Source organism: Solenopsis invicta, chromosome 6, assembly GCF_016802725.1.
Source record: "Solenopsis invicta isolate M01_SB chromosome 6, UNIL_Sinv_3.0, whole genome shotgun sequence".
NCBI classification, from domain to species: Eukaryota; Metazoa; Arthropoda; class Insecta; order Hymenoptera; family Formicidae; genus Solenopsis; species Solenopsis invicta.
The window spans coordinates 22,180,695-22,200,221 of record NC_052669.1 but is presented as its reverse complement, the minus strand read 5'-3'; the positions used below and the strand labels follow the sequence as shown (position 1 = coordinate 22,200,221).

The window sequence follows — 19,527 nt, the reverse complement described above, 5'->3', positions numbered from 1 at the left end:
AGATATTTTTTAAATTGTTTAATAAAAATTTATGCGGCAGTAGAATGTTTTGAGTTAAAATTTTTGCAACTTGAAATACAAGTTCTTTATATAATGATATTTGATCAAACAAAATCTTTATATGACTGTATATTTAACGTTATATCATCTTTTGAAAATTATGATTTGCCTTGATTTTTTATTGAATAATGTGTTATATATTGTTATTTATAATATAAACAATGTAACAGATTAATTACCACGGTTAAGTCAGTTTGAAAACATGTTGTCTTGTAAAATTTATATAAGATACTGTAGATGTCTATTGCTAGCATTTATTCTATTTAAAGCAATGGTAAAAATAATCAAATAATTTTTATATTTTATTGTGTTAAAATTGAAAATATGTTGTAGAATTAATAAGGTAAAAAAAATGTCATATAAAATTCTTTGAAATATTGTTATTCTACAACAAATTATGAGAATATTATCAGGATGAGTTTTATGAGAAAATTTTCTCTCATTTTTATTGCATACCTTATATGTAATTCCTTCGCCAGTAATAGTAATCTTTTTTTCAATCGTTGAATTGATTATAAAATCCAGATTATCGCGATAATGCACTTGTTCCAAAGGTCGAAATGCTATCGGAATGATAATACTTGACCGAGCAGTTATTGTCTCTGAAAGAGCGTTCAGATTCACAAAGATGTGTGGCTTATCTTCAAACTTGCACTCCAATCTAAGAAAATTAATCATTTTGTTCATTAATCTCTTGACTTACTATAATTCAACTGGGAATAGAATTAAACCATTATTGAATACTGGCAAAGTTTCGATTTTGTAGAAAAACAGATTTTCATATTAGTACTGAAATTAAAAAAAGGTTGTTTCTTAACGCAATTTAAAATTACACCATCAGAGAGACACGTGACTAAATTCTTTCTTAAATGAATATTGTGCATTATAAGTGACAACTGCATAAAGCTCGACATCTTCTCTCTTGTTAAAGCAAGCTTTCAAGATTTCTGCACTCGCGAATAGTTGCAATAGAATCAGTATCTATTTTTGATTCAGTATTTTTACTATATTATAATATTAAAAATCCAAATATCAATATTTATTTCTGGTGCAAATAGAATTGGTATCGATTTTTGATAATGTTGAGAGAGGTAGAAATACAGAGAAAAACCAGTTTACATGTATGGAACATTATCAGAATTCGTGATGCGTAAATCAACGTGATACGGAGCCGCGGTGACGTCTCGAATGTAGCAGGGTCCAAAGTCATGGTAATTAAAACTGAACTCCAAAATCGGTTTATTCGCTGTCGCCTTGAGAATCAGTCGAAAAGTCGGGCCTCTGGAAATCTGAATAAGAAAAAAAAGACCGACTTACAAAATCTGTATTTACATAGAATGTACGTAATAATTGTATAGAATAAACAAAGTTATTGTAAATCGTAATCTTTGTGCGCATTGTCAACAGCGCTGACTCTCATTAGTCTTTGCACCATTTTTTATTTGTTTAAATCTTAAGAGTCTTACTAAAGTATATTTGTCATAAAATGTACGTAATATTGATGTTTAAAGAATAGTACTTTCAAAAGGACGGGATGATTCTTTATAACTGTCTTTTGTAAAGCCGTGACAATGAGGGAACAGTTGGAACGCGACTCGCTAAGCATATGATCCTGCTTCTGAGGCATCTCAATTGTGTATACATTTCTGCTGATTATTTCCGTTGTCATGCCGAGATCCCAGGAATAGCTGAGCGTCATTTTACTCGAGTTTATTATTTCAAACGTCATAGTAGTGGGTACTCGTAACATCAGCTAAAAGTTAAAAATACTTGTTATTGTTAAAATTTCTTTTTAATTTTAAAACAGATTGTACACTAATTATACTTTTCCAAGGTCGATAATGTTCTCTTTGTCCTGACTTAATCGCACTATCTGACCATTCTGATCGACGTATGTAACCGAAACGATAATATTGTACGTCGTCGTTGTAACAAATACTGTCAACGGTGACTTCATTCTTTTTACAATCCACTTTACGCAAAATTGAAATTCGCCAAGAAGTGAAGGCTGATATTCGATCCTACATAATAAAAAGTTGATATTTAATTAATATACTTCAAGATTAATTATATTCAAAATTCTCGCTTTTTCTTCTTTTACCAAAATATCTGATCGCCTTTTGCTGGCAAAATGCCGCTCATAGGTGATATCTTTAAACACTGAAGACGCCCTTCGGAATATAAAGAGTCCCGTGCGATTTGAAAGGGAATCTGAAATTCCTCGTTATTGATTACATTTACCGATTCTCGCACGTTGATGCCTGTAAAGATATTAATGTTTAAAAATTAAATACCTTATGGAAATATAATGGCAGTATCAAATTGATCAACAATTATTACTTACTTTGATGTTAACAAAGATAATTAATTGAAGACAAAATTTCAATTTTGAATTATTCCGTCTCAATTCAAACACGTACAAAAAAAATAAAAAATAAAAAATAAAAAAACGTTTTGGATTAAACAATTATGAAATCGTATTCTGGAAGAATATATCAGAATTTGTTCAGATCTTTAGGTCCAAAAATCATTTCAAAAATATTATAAGTCTCCAGTGACCCGGTTGGACTAGAAAAGCAACGAAAAACGTTGGACCTCGGAGAATTAAAAGTATCAACAGTTTTTAACACTCAAAATAAATCATAATTATTAGCCAATTTAATACTGTCGGTATTACATTTTCGTAAAGATAAAATGTTCATGTATATTTTACTAATTCCTTTATCTAACCCAATACAGTTGGTCTCATTTTTAGGTGGGCAAGTGAACAGCAAATCGAGGGTTCTCTGACCGTCGCGACGAGCAGGAAGAGATACTCCAGATCGTACTTTTCGATACGGAACAACCAGAAGGATTCGAAAGTGCCAATGTTCTGTGCAAGGAATGTAAAGGCGAAATCCACTTGTTTTCCTCGCTCAGCGATTCCTTCTGGAAGCTCACAATGAAATTTCGGAATGTCGCCTTCGATGTGACGGGTTCGATCCTCCCAGGTGAAACGATAGTCGTCCGATGTCGGATTTATCATTCGGAATTTTCTAAAATTTCCGACCACGCATGCAGAATATTGTTTCCGCCTTTATTTGATTAAATCTATTTGCGATAAATATTTACTTTACGTGAGACCTGCCAATTCCGATAACAGTGAACTCGATCACTCTTGTGCTCTCCGGAAGAGAATTATCGTTCAGTTGATAATTGACGGGTCCTGGCAGTTTTGTGTCGCGTCTGTCACCGAACAGATAGTCACTTTCCGGTATGTCAAAGTGGCAGTATGGTAACAAACTTCTTCCCACGATAGGAATAACTAATTCTGGCAGCTCCGGATCGAGATTCTCCATTCTGTTGATCAGACAAACGGAAACGCATGTATATAGATATATATTATAAAGTCAAGAATTTATTGGTGCGATAAATTCGATGAATAAATAGAGATGTATATATATATATATATATATATATATATATATATATATATATATATATATACATATACCGGTAAGCTCTACCGGTGAGCTTTGTAGCTTAATTCTATATTTATTTTATTTTTAACTTTAAAATTATTGTTAAAATTGAAACATACCCGATAGAGAGAATATTCGATGCCGCGGGTTGCGCGCCATCCCATTTGTATTTAATAAATTGCGCATATTATAAATGCAATACTTCATTTATAACAAGAAAGATTTGTATGTTAATATAAAGGCAAACAAATCAAATTAGAAAGGTTTGAAATCAAAGAAAAATTGATAAAAATTTTGTATCGTTAACATAGGCATAAAAGTGAATTGAATATAAATTTCTTTTGTAGATTATTTATATTGTTCATTACAAATAAAAAAAATTTGCAAATTTAAACAAAACGTATAATGCTGTAGCTTGACTCATCACACGATATAAATTTGTGATTTTGTAAAAATAATTTGAAAACGTATAGGTATATTAAAATATTTTTTTAAAATAAAATAATATTAAATTTTCTACAGAATCAACCATTTTATATTGTTATTTATTTACATTTTATTTATATTTTTATCATAAAAACACTCCACTTTAATTTTTTGTACTTTTGACTTTTATTTTGTTAACTCCTACTAAATTAAAAAAAATTTCGTTAATTTTAAAATGAAAAGCCTGCAAAACGCAATGTTAGTTTAATTAAATATTAGTTTAGTTCAATTAAATATGTCAACTAAATTATTCGCAATCTCTGCAAAATCACGATTTACACTACTGCCATGTGCAATAGAAAAAACTGGAGTATTTTTTTACGTTTGTGTTTCTTGTAACTTTAAAAATAGTTTTTTATTATTAATATACAGTGTAAATAGCTTACAAAAGAATTTCATATTCAATTTATTCCTATAAACAAAATTAACAAGTCAAAGTTTGTCGAGTTTTCGCTATTTTAAACTTTTCTATCTTTGAAATTAAAATGATATTGAATGAGTCGTGACAGCAATCGTACTTGCACACGAGATATGCCTTATAGTCGAATACGTCCATAGGGGAGAATCTCAAGACGCATTCCACAGATTCGTTCGGTGGTAAAATCCCCTTCTCGGGATGAATTCCAAACGGCAGATCGTCGCTCTCTAACCAGCTGTCGCTACTTCGCCCCGTCAACCCGGCGCTACTGCTAAAGAGGTCAGATAGACCGCAATGATGAGCAGTAGGCTTCACTTCGATCAAATTGTCTGTAGACAATTTATTGTTTACATCCTTATTAAATATGTTTCTCTCTTATTTTCTTATAAATCAGCACTCTGTTTGGTAATTGAGTTACCTCGAGACGACAGAAGCTCATGACGATTCGACTTTACGCTCCTATCGAAACTTGGATTGTGTCGTTGATGAGATAATTCGTGGGATATTAACAAAGTAGTGTTAGGTCGAGCATTACTCCTTCGTGATCTTGGCGTGGCTCGAGAGTAATTCGTGATTGATTTCACTGGGTACTGCTCGTCCATGTTTATCTGCCACGCATATTCAACGCCGACGGTGCCAGTATTCGAAAAAGTAAATGTGTGTTCGCTTATCTATTGATAGAGAATTACTAATTGCTTTTTGTTGCGTCTCAGTTGAAAATTGTGAAAATCAAATTTGCAGACGCAAATTAATTTTTTTATTATGTATATAACGCGATACCTAATTCGCATTTTCAATAAAAACCAAATAGATTTTTTACAACAATAATACATTATTTTAAAATATAATTGGATTATGTTACATATTGTTTTTGAAATAACTTTGTGTTCATATTAAAACATTGGATGCATTACTTATATTATGTATGTATCAGCTTTACTGCAAACATTCATAATTGTATAGAAAATATTGATAAAATAATTTTTGGTTTTGTATAATAATCGAAATAAAAATCGACTTTTCATAAATACTGATGCACTTTTAATTTTTTGGTTTACTGATATTACTGAACATCAATATTGTCAGAAGTTAATTTAATTTGTATTATGTATTTAAACCATATTTTTAAAGAATTACAAAGAAGAAATAATGTAACATATATATAAATACGATAGAAATAAAATACCAACAAAATAATTTTAATATAAACATTTTTTCTCATTATAAGAAAAATATTGATATACTGGATTTTAAAACTCTTACAATAATCAATTTTATCGTTTATAAAAAAAAATTTTTAAAGTAATTGAAAATATTTTATTATATTTAAATGAGCATAACAAAAATATAAATCATAATAATTTCAGGTTTGATTTAATTTGAGTTTAAATATGTTATAAAAGATTCTATTTGATTTAATTTCGTTAAATCTCGATTTGACACCTCTACGTTTCATAAAAAATAATTTTGCTGAAGTATCTAAAAATTTAGTTAGATCTAAAAATAATTTTGTTAGCTAGTTAAAATAATTATAAAGACATTTAAGTATGATGAACAATGCTGTACAAAATTTTGACTTTCTAGCAATTATCAGTTTGAGTTCTATGTAATTATTTCGATGGATTAACAAAAGTTATTTTGAAAAATTTAAATCTAGAAATATTTTAACAAAACTGATTTTTCTGTGTGTAATATTTGTATAATCGAAAAATTGTATGTAATATACCAATATCATAAGAATTTTGATTGTGTACTGGACGTCTAATACCAATATCCATTAAAGATTTTTAATACCTGTTACAAAAATAAAGGTGTGTAGCAATATACAATTGTTAGAGAAAATATACATTATATTTTGCATTACATTTGAAGATTTCTGCGCGCGTACAAGGCATACGGATCCGTTCCGAATTGCGCATCGGACGCGTCAAGCATATATTGTCCTTTTCATTAATCGAACATTAAATAAATACAAATAATGCTCTATGCGTGTTATGCGCAAATTCGAAACGTACCCATAATGCGGAATGATCGCGGGCAACCGAAGCAGACCGGACGCAGCCGAACGTAGCCGAACGCGCCGAGTTACGCGAAGTGCGGCGAGCAAGTTGCTCCGTAATTTTCGCGTCTCTCATCCGGCAAAAGTGAATCTCGCGTATAAACGAACGTTCCAGACACTTGGCGAGATTACGGCCGACAATTATGAGGTACGTGAGACGCGCTGAAACCGTTTATAGTTATTCCACTCTTCGCTGAATCTGCGGTCTCGGATAATTCGCGCTTCTTGAGACTCGGAGTCAAGATGGCTGCGCATGTGCCGCGTAGCGCCACGCACCCTTGGATTTCATGTACATACGCGTTTGTACAAAGCAGGTACACGTTTGATTGGAATCACCTTCGGTGTCCTTGTTTACGTTACCGCGCGTAGTAGTGCGCGTCAAATCGAGCACGCGTCTCTATAGCGTCGATCGGGTCAACGTGCGTGTATGTGTGCGTGCACGACACGACGCACAGATCACAAGCCTGTTGTGCGTAAATTTTGATTGCCATTCAAATTAAGAAAGAATACAACCTGGAACATTAGCGTGTTCTTGAAATTGATCTCCTTAGTGGGACAGGAATATCTGGAGAACGCCACGGTGGCGTTAAGTAACACTTGGACGCACTTTGTCGTGCCAGGTACGATTTCGTGGCTCGGCTCGTTAACGGGTTCGATTGTTTTCTTGGCCATTTCCGTATTTGTCTCTTGTTCCTCGGCGTCAGAATTCATTGCTATCCATCGCACCTCTGTCTCTCGATCGTCCCAGGAAGATTCTTTCGAGGGATCAGCGAGATCGATTGCACAGACTGTACACTCGAGACGCGTCTGTTTGTTGTTAGAAAATGATTACTTTATATATTGATTCAATGTACAACAGTAACAAGAGAAATGCAACTACCACCAATTATCTGATGTGAATTACAAAATTTTATATTTATTTTGATATTTTCCCGTTTCATTAATTTATTTTTTATAAAGAAATATTTCTATTATCTTAATTGGATACTAAATTGTTTTATAAATATTCCGAAGAATCTTGAGAATTTAATTTAAAAATTAGTTACAAGTTTCTTTGTTATTAAAACATAATATATAAATGTGCAAAATGTGTTAAATAATATATAAATGTATTCAAATTATTTAAGATATTAAAAAACAATTTTAGACAAAAACTTTATAATAAAATTACATCTATTTGTCCACGTCAATATTATTTTAAAAAATAATTATTTAAAAAAATTTTTTTAAGTTAAAAATTTTTGAAAAACAATTATTTTATTAAAATAATCATTTTTAAAAGATATTAAAAAACCGTTCAAGATATTAAAAATGTTTTATTCCAAGATTTTGTAAAAAATTACTTTTATCCACATAAATAATATTTTCAATAAATTAATAAGTTAATTTAAAAAGTTTTCAAAAAGTGTTAAAACTTTTGTTTATCTTTGATCCATTTGAACACATTTATATACACTCAAAGAAAAGTTATATTTAAATTGTTTTTTAATTTGACTTTTTTAAGTTGAAGTAAAAATATCTTTGAGGAAAATAAAAATTTATTTAATTTTAAAAATAACTTTATTAGCCTTTTTAAAATAAATAAATTATTTGTTTAAATTATTTATTTTTATTTAACAAATAATTTTTTAATTTAAAGAAAGTACTGACAAACATGTAAAAAATAATTTAGTTGTTCTGGTATTAAAAATATGTTTTTTTTATTTAAAAAAAGATTTGTATTGCACAACCAAATAATTTTTTTAGTTCTAATTAAAGAAGCAACCAAAAAATTCTTTAACCAGAAAATTTCTTCAAGTTAAAAAAATTTTTCTTTAAGAATGCACAAATTTCTTTGATTCAAACAAATTTTTTTTTTACTCAAAAAAACTTTTCTTTTGGTATAATACAATTTTAATTAATTGAGGATTTTATATTGATAAACTTTAACTTGATGTAAAAAATCTTTAAGTGCACGCAAATTGAAATACAAGAATGATTAATCATGCAAAAATAGAAATTGCGTGTATTGATTGGTGGTAGTTTATAGAATGTAAACAAAATAACTTTATATTACATCAACGTAAATTACAGGCTCCGAAGAAAAAAATGTTGCAACGATTTCTTTGTGAATCAGAGGCTTGAGATGACCGATGGATGGAGTAAATACAATGTTGGGATGTGCACTCCATTGAAAACGTAAGTACCTATTCATTGATTTATTGACGACTTTGAAATTTTTCCTGTATATCTTATTGACAAAGCAGCATCCATAATCCAGCTTATAGATCAATGAAATCGGGAGTGTTGGTGTTGAAGCTGTGAGATATAAATCACAGAGTGAACGATAAAAAATGTGTAAATTATACTTGAAAGAAAATTTATAAGAAATAAAAGATTTGTTATTTTATTATTTGTTACTTGTTAGTTACAGATATATTAAATTGCTTCTAAAACTTACATGTTGGAAAGAAATTAAAATAAATAATTAGCAAGTATTTTACTAGAAAAATTTACTAGAAAGATTAAATAACAAGTGTATGAAAAAATATAGTAAAATTATAATATTCTCTATAATTATATTGTATTTGTATCTTATATTTTTGTATTTATATATTTTCTTACAATCTCGATTATCCCTTGCTGTACTGTTTGGTTTTAACGATCTTCGCGATTTCGCATTAGACTCCCGTCTTTCATTGATAGAATTAAGCTTTGTATTCGTAAGCTCTAATCCATCTAACACGAATAATTCTTCGTACGCTTCGCTTTTCAAATCAATTAATATATTTTCGTAAGGATTATCAGCTATAAATAGCCGCACTTGACTTTCGTACTTGCCGATTTCTTGCGGAGTAAATTTTATTTCGAGCGTAATCGTTTCCTCGGGCATTAAACGAACTACGATATATCGATCGTTTGATACTGTAATTTAAGTTTAATTTTGTTAGATAAAAGTTATTTATAAAAAAAGTTATTTATTATTTTAAAATAAATTCTATCGAATCTTACTTTAAATATATCTATATACTTAAATATATCAATATTATTAACGTCACTTTATAGAACCTCAAAAATATTCTTTATGTATGACTATATAAAACAATCTATCAAAAATGTTTATGTATATTAAAATACATACAATTGTATATAATCTGATATAGTTATATATAATTGTATATAAAATATGTCTATATATATATATATATATATATATATATATTAAAATATATATGTATAATTATACAAATTTTATATATAATTAAATATAAAAAATTTTTTCCTGGAAATTGATTTGGACAAATAATTTTAAAGATTTGTAAAAATGATGAACTGACGATCAATTTTATAGTACCAACCACTTGACAAGTTTCTTGTACCCTCGCAAATATTGAGAGTGAAAAGAAAATTTGGATCTTTAGAAATTTCGACAATCACTTTAGCTGGTATCACACCAATGTTTTTAAAAGTAAATTTTCTTCCATTAGAGTCATTTACTAGCGTACGACCAAAGTTTAAAATAGCTCTTTCTCGCTTTCCACTCGGTGGCTCGATTATTGTCACTTCTGGTACGCAAGCTTGTCCTACTAATTTAATAAAAAACTTTTCATCCTTCAAATGCGGAGGAAGTTCAATTGCTATTTCGAAGACTGCATAACACGCCTATGATTATAATGATAAAAAAGATCTAAATGAAAAACAGATTACCTGTTTTTATTTAATGTTGTTTTTAACTTTATATTAACTTTTATATTAATTTTTAATTATAAAATTTATTTTTCTTAAAGTATTTCATATTATTCTTATTTTGATTTAAAAATAAAAATAATGTCACTTCTATAAACGTCGGATTGAACGAAATCGCGAATCTCTTGTGACTCATCGGTGGAATGCGTTCTCTTTCGGGCGTCAAAATGAAAGTGTCAGGTCTCATAGTTCCCGGAGTAAATGAATTCGCAAGTAGGATCAGTTCCACGTCGACAGGTATTACGTTCCGATTGTAAAGCACAAGATACGTCGTATGGGTGTGAAATATGCTGACGTAACGAAAATACAGGCATTTCTCTTGACGTGCGAATACTGTATGTGCATCAATCTGATAAAATATGATCTCTCAGATTCGTATTTAGAACGAGCTTATAAAAGATGTTAGCACTCTTTTACCAATCTATCTTTAGTATTCATCAGAATTGCTTAAAATAAGGATAAAATGACAAGAACAGCACGTATTTATAAGCACATTCTGCATATATGTAGATTTAAATTTTAATTTGGAACATGAATATGAGATATCAGTTTGTTAAATACTTCTTTTGGACAAATAAAGTCTTCAATGCGATCCACAATGTGATTTTCATAAAATATAGCATCGAGATCTGTGAGGTCAACGCTGGGTATGCAGGAATTAACGGATAACTTTATTAATTTGCCATTTTTGTCGTCGGGAATACTATTGGGTACGTAAATTATTATATCTTCTTGTTGAGAACCAACAAATTCGGGATAACATTCAATTGCTACGGTATCGATCTCTCCGGGTTGAAGACTTCCTTCCGTTTTTTTTACAGTAAAGGGACCAATTTTTAACGTAAATTGTTGCGCTTTTCTAATAAATAATTAAATACGTTTTAATTGAAATAAATGTTTTGTCTGCAATCGCATTAAAATCATTCACTCAATTTAATTAAATAATGTAAAAATAGAATAATTTCGCTTAATAAATTGACGTATTTTAATACATGTATTATATTTTAAAAACACTAATTAAAGATATGATTTTTTTTTAATTTACCTGTTATCTGTTTTTTCAATTTGTGATTTATCTTTTATCGTTGATCTATCTGTCGATTTATCATGATCCTTTTTGATTACGTTCTCTGTCTTAATTTCTATCATATAATCAACGGATGGATGTTTGATAGGCGATTTAATAGAGTAATAAAGAGGGAATTGTCCAATATTTTCCACGTTAAGGTACAACGTTTTTTTCGTGCATATGCCAAGCGAGGAAAAATTTATTTCATTATAAGGATAGACGCGGAATCTAAATTAACAATTATAATTGTATTAAGACTTATTAAAAAATTAAAAAAATGTATTTTTGTTACTAAATTACAAAGTGATTTTAATAATAAAATTATGAAAGTAAAACTTCCTTTTTTTAAATCTAAATAATTTAGAAAAATGGTTAATTAGCTTTAAATAATATTCCACCTAGTGTAATATGAAATTAATGAAACTGTAAGAGGAAATTCCGCAATCACAGTAGCTTGTTTATTTATATCGAAAAGTTGGCATCGGAATATCGGGCATTCTTTTAGTATAATTTCATTCTTTGGCACAAAAGTTACCTGTAATTGAACAGTATTGTATTTTAATTTAATTAAAACTCGTAGCTATTCAAATTAATTCGTATAAAAATTTTTTAAATTTGTTTGCAGTTGTATATTGTTCAATATTTAATATAGCATATTGAATTTAGATATATTAAAATAAATAAAAATATCTGCCATAGTTCATTTTTTAACAATATAATGCAAAAAGTGAAGAAAAAAAATATTGAATAACATACTTGTACAATAGCCTCTTTTTTTGGTTGAATGAAACCGGAAGCAGGATTAATTTTTATGTCTTCATTTAAGTTTAATGACAAACTCGGCGCGATTTTGGCTAATTTATTTTGCTCTTCCAGAAGTACGCTAATTATAATTTAATTGAATTGATGTAGCATAAATAATAATAAATGTTAATAAATATATTATAAATATTAATAAATATATCATAGGTATGTTGTTATAGAAAATTATAAAAAGACATTTTTCAATAGAAACATCAATGTTTTAAGATTGTAATAATAGCACTTTGAGATGAACATGAAGAACTTATGGCATACAGTTTCAACTTACGTATATTTAACTTCGTGATTCCCTCTATTGCTTATTGTGAAGTTTGCGCTTGTGGGCGAGCCAACCTCCACGCATTTTAAGTCAATTGGATTTGCATAATTAATATCAACAGCAACGTCATACGTTTCGCCAGATAAAGTGACGGTTTCCGTAAAAATAGATTCCGCGTCATTTTCATGAAAGAAAACTTTGAAAGCCAAGCTTTCCTTGATTGTTCCAATCTAATTGTAAGTAAAAAATTCTACTCTTAAAGATTTTTACGTTTGAACTGTTGATTTTAAAAATATCAACATAGATTTCTAAAATATTGTCTTAATATTAAAAAAAAAAAAAACAAAATGAAAAAGTTATATTTGAATAAATAAAGCTTAAGTATTAATATTTTTACTAAGTCTTAGTATATTTATTGCAAATTTAATTTGTGTTCCGTTTACTTTGTTGGCATAATAACAAAATTCGATGTTTTGTTCACTCTGAGCCTTTACAATTCCTCTAGTCGGTGTAATTGAGATTTGAGAGTCTAACGATCCATTAGGATCTAGTTGCCAGAATATCTCTATTGGAGATCTATTCCGAATAGAACGAGTAAGAATGTTTCTTCTATATAAAAGTACACGGCCAAAAGATAACTGTTTATCGTCAAATTCTATGTCCAATTTCGAGCCATCACATCGAAGCTAAAATAAAAACATTTTGGATTTAGTAATCTCTATTTTATGTAAGAAAATAATTCGGTATCTTAATTCACTTTCCTTATCTAATCACCTCGATTGTCTCAATGTGCGGATTATTTGTGACACATATGTTTAATTTATCGGAAAAAGAACCGATTTTCGTAACGCCTGCCGATATTTTTAGCAATTCACACTGTCCAGCCTATAAATTAAATACCAAAAAATAATGATCAATTCTGCTTATTTAATAACCATTTTAAATAGAATAATTCAAAATAACATACCTGAATATAAAGTTTCTCTGGTTCTATAATAAAAATATCTGAATTATTTTTCTGAAGAGAGAAGGCTACTTCTGCGTCAATTTTGGATACATTACAAAATTTTAATTTTGCTTCACATCGATGAGCACTATTTGCAAATTACATATCTATAATAAATTTAGTGATACAATAATATAATGCAGCAGATCAAACCTTTTATCCTTTTGAAACGCCAATAATGATCCAAAATCATAGATACCGACATCAGAGAAATATGTAGGATCAATTATATCATTTATCTTTGTTTCTTTGACCTAAAATGTTTTTTATGAACTTTGTAAAACTTTTTTAAAAAATATCCTTGTAATACTTGAATAAAAACTACAAGTAATTTATAAAATTATTTATATAATATTAAATTAAATTAATAATTATTACTTTTCTATCTGCACGCATTTTAATATTGTATAATATTATAAAAAAATATTAGAAAAACGTTACCCTTGTAAAAATAGTATTAGGATTCATATCTAGTCTTGGAACATCTGTGACTCCATAAACATTGATATCGTAAGTGATATCATTGCCGTCAAGGATGGATAAAGCGTATGTTTGTCGGTGAGTTCCCACTTCTTCGGATTGGTATTGAATTTTGAACTTTTGAGTTTTGTTAGGTTGTAATATCCATCGTGATTTTAATATCTTATCAAAGGTTGTATCATTATTAGATGCATTAGTATTTATGCTCTCTATCGTAGATGCATTTAACGACACCGTCGATACTTCTTTATTTTGATTTAAAAGACGCTCCTTGCGTTTAGTATTCCTAGTATTCCTTGCAGAATTTTTTTGCTTATTAGTCACACTGGTGCGTGAAGAATTAATTACGGAATTGGATAGTGTGGATAATGAGACGATTTGAAAAGTTCCTGATTAAGAAAGAAAAATTGCGATTAATACGACTTTGCGATAAGTATCTATTATATGTTACTTTAAGCTATGTAATATACTTGCCATTACTTTTAATATCTCGTTTTTTTATATTTCGTGGTTTAAGAATATAATATTTTTTCGATTCGAGATCCAATTTCGGCACGGTTTTAACTATCATTATTTTATTATTAGTTTTAAATCTTATTATTTTATGATTTTTATAGAAACTTAATTGAAGAGATAAATGCATTACTTACGAAGAACTTCTTTAGCTAAGCTATTTTTGCTCATTTGATTTACAATTACATCATACATTACTCGATTCCATGGATCCATAGCATTTACGTACCAAATATGAAATCCATTCGAATAAGTCTGTTAAAATAATTCTATAGATATACAGTGTGCAGTAAATTATTGATTATATTTTTAATATTCTAAAGTTAATTTTGTACACAAATAGATAATAAATATTAGTATATAAAGGATAAATAATTATATTTTATCACGTTCTAAAAAAATTAACAAAAACAAATTCTTAATTTAAGCTAGTATTATACCTCTTTACTGATATCAGAACTTTTGTCTTTAGTATCTATCAGTCTATCAGTTTTCAATTTGTCTTTTGGAGTGAGCAATGCATCCTAAACATCACCATGACAATGTAGTTTATGGTAACAAAAATTTCAAAATTGAAAAAAAAACAATCAGAATTATGGATGTTTGCGGACTTGCCTTTTTAAGAGGATCCCAGTTTTTGATGATGTTTTCTATGGCTGAAAGACGGCTATAATAATCATTCATGGCACTGGCAATATCCTGCAATTCTTTCGATTTTTCCTGTTTTTCTAAAACTGGACATAAGATTATAAATAAAATAAAACTTTTTTTTTCAATAAATTATTTTATATTTTGTTTTACGTTATTACTTGGTTTAGAACTATTACTGCTTTCAAGATCTTCATAATCTGGAATTTCTCTTTTGCTTGTGAGCGCTTCAAAAGTTTGAGACTTTTCTTCTAGACTGCTAAATTTTTCATTTTTTGATTTTTTATTTGGTTTTTTATTTTTAGTGGTATGAGTATTAGATGCTTGTTGAGATATTTTCTGTAAAATATATATTATTAATAACAAACTTAAACGTTATATATAATTAAATTAATATTAATATTAATGCTAAAATTATTAAATTATGTAATTAGTAAGATTAATAAAAAAACGAGATAAAGAAATTAGTGATTATGAACATCTTACATTTAATTTTTTGAAGAAAATATAAATTATAATATATGAACAAAATATATAAGTTTTTTTAATTAAAGTAAAGTATGTCAATACTTTTTTGTTTCGTAATTCCGTAATTTGTTGTAAATATTTCGTTCGCCTTTGCAATGCTTCTTGTTTCTTTATTGGTAAAGTTAATTCCAAATAAAACTTTTTATCTTCGTCTGGAAGTAGCTCATACTCCGATAATGACATTTCATCAATTTCCTGAATTTTCTTAGCAACTTCTTCCGCTAGTCGTTGCGCTTTTTGAATAATTAACGCAACAATTTAATCCTCTTAGGACGTGTAATTCATTATAACTTACCTTCTAACTTCCGCAATTCCTCCATTTTTCGAGTATAAGTATCCATCGAGTTTAGAAAAGTTACAAACAATGAATATTCTACATGTCCAATAATGTTGAGTAAGGTGAGCAGTGTAGTAATTTCGTTTTTAAAAAACACATTGTTTAAAGTTTGCAGAACGAAACCGTTCTTGAAATCTAGTGACGATAACCTGTTTGTCAAAGAAAAGAAATAAGAATAACAAAGATATGTAAAATGCAGAAAATTATAATAGAAAAATAAATTATGAAGAACAAATACTTATAGTTAAAGAAAATAGTACTTTTTGTAATATATCTATGCACATAGTTAATCAAATTAATTTAATTAATTATTTAAATTTAAGTACTTATAGTAAATATGATATAAAAACATTTCGGAAAAAGTTCCTAATAATTTTAATTTATTATTTTGATTAAAATTATTTATTTAATTTATTTAAATTTATTAAAATTTGCCAAACATTACCTTTCTTCAAAAACTTTGATTAATAAGTCAATATCAATTCCGAGAAAAGTATTGTCTTTCTCATTAACTTTCGGTTCAATTGTCGCGCAATGTGAAAAAATTCTTTGCAATAGCAAAATTGTTTGAATTTTATATTCGTAAACATTTATAGGATCTAAAAATTTCAAATCTTGTTCTCTTGGAATCTTAGCAAATTCCTTTTCGAATGAAATCATTAATTGAGGCGGAATATCACTCTCTGAGTGTCCATCGATTTCCGTCTTTGTTTTTAAATCAATTTTAGTTGCTTTTGGAGATTTTGGTGACTTTGTTATCGTAGGTGATTTCTTTGCAATTGTTTGATCATGTTCCACGATTTCTACGTCGGTTTTCTTTGTTATTGGCAGATTAGTTTCCAAATTATCTCTGAGATAAAAAATAAAAATGAAATTTTTTATTTGTACTTTTAATTAACAACTTGAAATCTTTCTTCTAATTAAATAACATTTAAATAAAGATTTCCTAAAACATTTATTTAAACATTTAAATTTCTTTTAATTTTGTTGTTACTTGAGTCTCTCGAAAGCCAACAAATGTTTCTGATAAGCGTCGTCGACGATCTGTCGCAACTTGAGGGAAACGCAATTGTCGCCAAGCGCGATGGCTTCGATAATTACATTGTCTATGCATAGTAGAGGTACTTGCAATACCTTAGCACTTCTGCACGCGGTTTCTTGATATTCTAAAGTGATACCATTCAGTAATATTTTCTTTGTGCATTATTGAACGTGAAATTACCAGTAAACGGCGCGCCATGAAAGATAATGCAAACTTTCTTGGCTGGTTGCGAAAAATCAAGCTCCGAAATTGATTTTGTTTTCTGACTATCAAACAATTCCTTTACAGGATCTCCTATTCTTTTGTAAGAACTTGGATCTTTACGCAGAGTCTCTATATAGCCTTAGAAATAAAAACAAGAATAAAAAGTCACGTTTTTATCAAAACGAGTAAACGGTAATACAATAAAAATTGCCCTGCAAGAATTTTTATCGTCGAGATAAAGTTGCTTACATAGGAGCAAATTGTGAAGTTCTTGGGGATCGTTTGTTGGTAATATTGGAGGTTCGCGAGGAAAGTCGAGTTCGCTAAAAGCTGACATGAACGGGCAATCTCTTTTTGCAGTATCCGTAGAAGTGGATAAATAACCAGTCGACTTCTTCCGTTTCCGTCTGTCGACGTTAAAATCTTTTTGCAGATTCATTTTTGATCTTTCACGAGTCGGAAATTGTTGAACAAATAATCTCGACGTACTAGACGATTTCTTTCTTGCTCGTATTCTTTTCTTGCGTTCCACATTTGAAAGTTCGTTGTCGTCTATTTAAATATTAATTATACATTTCTTTATGCAGGTTTTATTTAAGGAAGGTATTGATATAGTCTCAAAAATCAGTATCTCAGAAAAAATGTTCCAGATGTTGTATGATTCACATAAGGACAAATAACGATTCAAAAAATTGTTTTTTAACGTCATGTAAGATTAATCGCTAATTTTTAAATGTAATTATATAACTCTTTCACATAATATGATTTCTGGAATTATTCTACATGTAAAAATAGATTTTGTCTTAAGATAGATTTATTTAAAAATTAATGGTTTATGTAGTTGGCATAAAGTATAATATATCTCATATACTATTAAATTTTTTGGTAATTGTATTAATTGTACTTTTGTGCTCAAAATTAATCAATTGATGGAAAAGTGCATAGTTACATAATGCAAATTGTATAATTTTAGAAAAGCAATATGTTTTGTTTATATCATGTGATTCACCTCATTATTGGTAATTATTGACATAAGTGTTTAAATACGGTTATTAATTATGCAAAAATTAATTTTATATCAAAATATGTCGGAATAAAGTATGCAATATCTTATAAACTATTCATTTTTCGATAAATCTATTTTTATGTTTTACTATCTTATTACCTTTAATATTTTTGTATGACAGATCTATGCAGAATAATTAAAAGAAAGAATCAAATTGTATAAAAAAAATCATATAATAATTATATTTTAAAGAATGGCAATGACTTGTACGATCTTGAAAAATCGATTATTTAAAAAATTGATTTTACTATTATTGCTCCCGTCTTAGACAACTTTTGTCTAAAACATTTTTCTTAGAAGTCTTTTTATAAGATATCGATTATAAAATGAGACATCCTGTATAAATCGTCGCAGTAATGTAAAATCTTTCTTATTCGTAAATATTGTTAAAGACACAGTTATTATTTTTCTAGAATATTTTTGCGTAACGTGACATTTAAAAATTATGATCGTAAAATAAAGCTTATTTTTAAACACTCTTACTATGTACCATTCAGCGTAGTGGTACTTTTTTCCTCGATTACTTCCGCCGACAAAGTGTACGCCATCTCGCTCATGAGGCTATTATAGAATTCCATTAAAGATGACGGCATTCTCTCTCCGAGTTTTCGAGGCGGTAATAGGATTTCTTTAACTCCGTAGTAACGAGTCAGTGCCTCTGTGATTCGCTCCTCTTCTAGAAAAAGACTGCAACGCATTGGTTTATTCAATAAAGTGCATTCCACGTCATTTCACTTATCACTTTTGTTTTTACGCTTCATCGCCAAATAAAAAAATAGTCACATTTTTTTAGAACAATTTTCACAAAGACGTAAAATTTTCTTGACCTCTTTTATTTTTGATCTGTTTTATTTTCGCGCGATATTGATTACCTGTCGAGATGATGCCAGAAAAATTCTATAGGATAATTGCTCGTATTTTTGATCGTGAACACTTTTTCCAGCACTCCAGTAGAAAGTATTGTGGGTGAAAAATTAATATCGAGATCGCTTATTTGCAGTTTATGTTCGATTCCGTGACCAAGCAATGTTACTATTTGCGTTTCTAAACTCATTTTAGCAAAGATTTTTAAACTTGCTTTCACACGACACTAAATAAATGGTAATGTTTATTATTATTTAATTTTATAAATATATATGTATTGTTATACAAATATAATAATACCATTTTACGCGGCTTGAAATAGACATTGACGATGTCCGAATGACCAGGCAGAAGAAGATTAGATTTATAATCAAGATGAAATGGACAATCTTCTTGTTTTTTACGAGCTGTTGATATTTTTGCTTCCCAATAACAATCAATAAAGCCTCTAAAAATTAGAATATGTATGTATATTTATC

The 19,527-nt window shown here is 28.8% G+C and overlaps 2 protein-coding genes across 2 annotated transcripts; both read right to left on the bottom strand.

Moving 5' to 3' along the window:
- Positions 1-415: 415 nt before the first annotated feature.
- Positions 416-14,575, bottom strand: LOC105203872 (hydrocephalus-inducing protein homolog). The gene is made up of 26 exons (XM_039450849.1): positions 14,497-14,575; positions 13,797-14,235; positions 13,328-13,454; positions 13,129-13,245; positions 12,804-13,046; positions 12,370-12,590; positions 12,036-12,162; positions 11,678-11,814; positions 11,259-11,507; positions 10,772-11,051; positions 10,292-10,559; positions 9,823-10,113; positions 9,089-9,388; positions 8,541-8,782; positions 6,949-7,291; positions 6,637-6,761; positions 4,844-5,096; positions 4,526-4,799; positions 3,172-3,399; positions 2,791-3,095; positions 2,162-2,321; positions 1,886-2,081; positions 1,580-1,813; positions 1,180-1,349; positions 517-721; positions 416-445 (listed from the first exon to the last, which is right to left on the bottom strand). Exons 1-26 carry the CDS (start codon positions 14,573-14,575, stop codon positions 416-418), a joined length of 5,643 nt encoding a protein of 1,880 aa, XP_039306783.1.
- Positions 14,576-14,793: 218 nt separating this feature from the next.
- Positions 14,794-19,238, bottom strand: LOC120358117 (hydrocephalus-inducing protein homolog). Its single transcript, XM_039450848.1, has 12 exons — positions 19,057-19,238; positions 18,675-18,871; positions 17,511-17,670; positions 17,368-17,441; positions 17,095-17,256; positions 16,867-17,038; positions 16,318-16,722; positions 15,831-16,021; positions 15,567-15,768; positions 15,169-15,266; positions 14,975-15,093; positions 14,794-14,883 (listed from the first exon to the last, which is right to left on the bottom strand). Exons 1-12 carry the CDS (start codon positions 19,236-19,238, stop codon positions 14,794-14,796), a joined length of 2,052 nt encoding a protein of 683 aa, XP_039306782.1.
- Positions 19,239-19,527: the final 289 nt, after the last annotated feature.

Coding starts and splice junctions, on each gene's coding strand:
- LOC120358117 (XM_039450848.1), bottom strand. CDS start 19,238: ATGAGTTTAGAAACGCAAATAGTAACATTGCTTGGTCACGGAATCGAA. Junction 16,723..16,866: donor TTGGCTTTCGAGAGACTCAA/GTAACAACAAAA, acceptor TTTTTATCTCAG/AGATAATTTGGAAACTAATC. Junction 15,769..15,830: donor GGAATTGCGGAAGTTAGAAG/GTAAGTTATAAT, acceptor TTATTCAAAAAG/CGCAACGACTAGCGGAAGAA.
- LOC105203872 (XM_039450849.1), bottom strand. CDS start 14,575: ATGGATCCATGGAATCGAGTAATGTATGATGTAATTGTAAATCAAATG. Junction 12,591..12,803: donor TTTGTTATTATGCCAACAAA/GTAAACGGAACA, acceptor ACTTACAATTAG/ATTGGAACAATCAAGGAAAG. Junction 446..516: donor GCGAAGGAATTACATATAAG/GTATGCAATAAA, acceptor AATTTGTTGTAG/AATAACAATATTTCAAAGAA.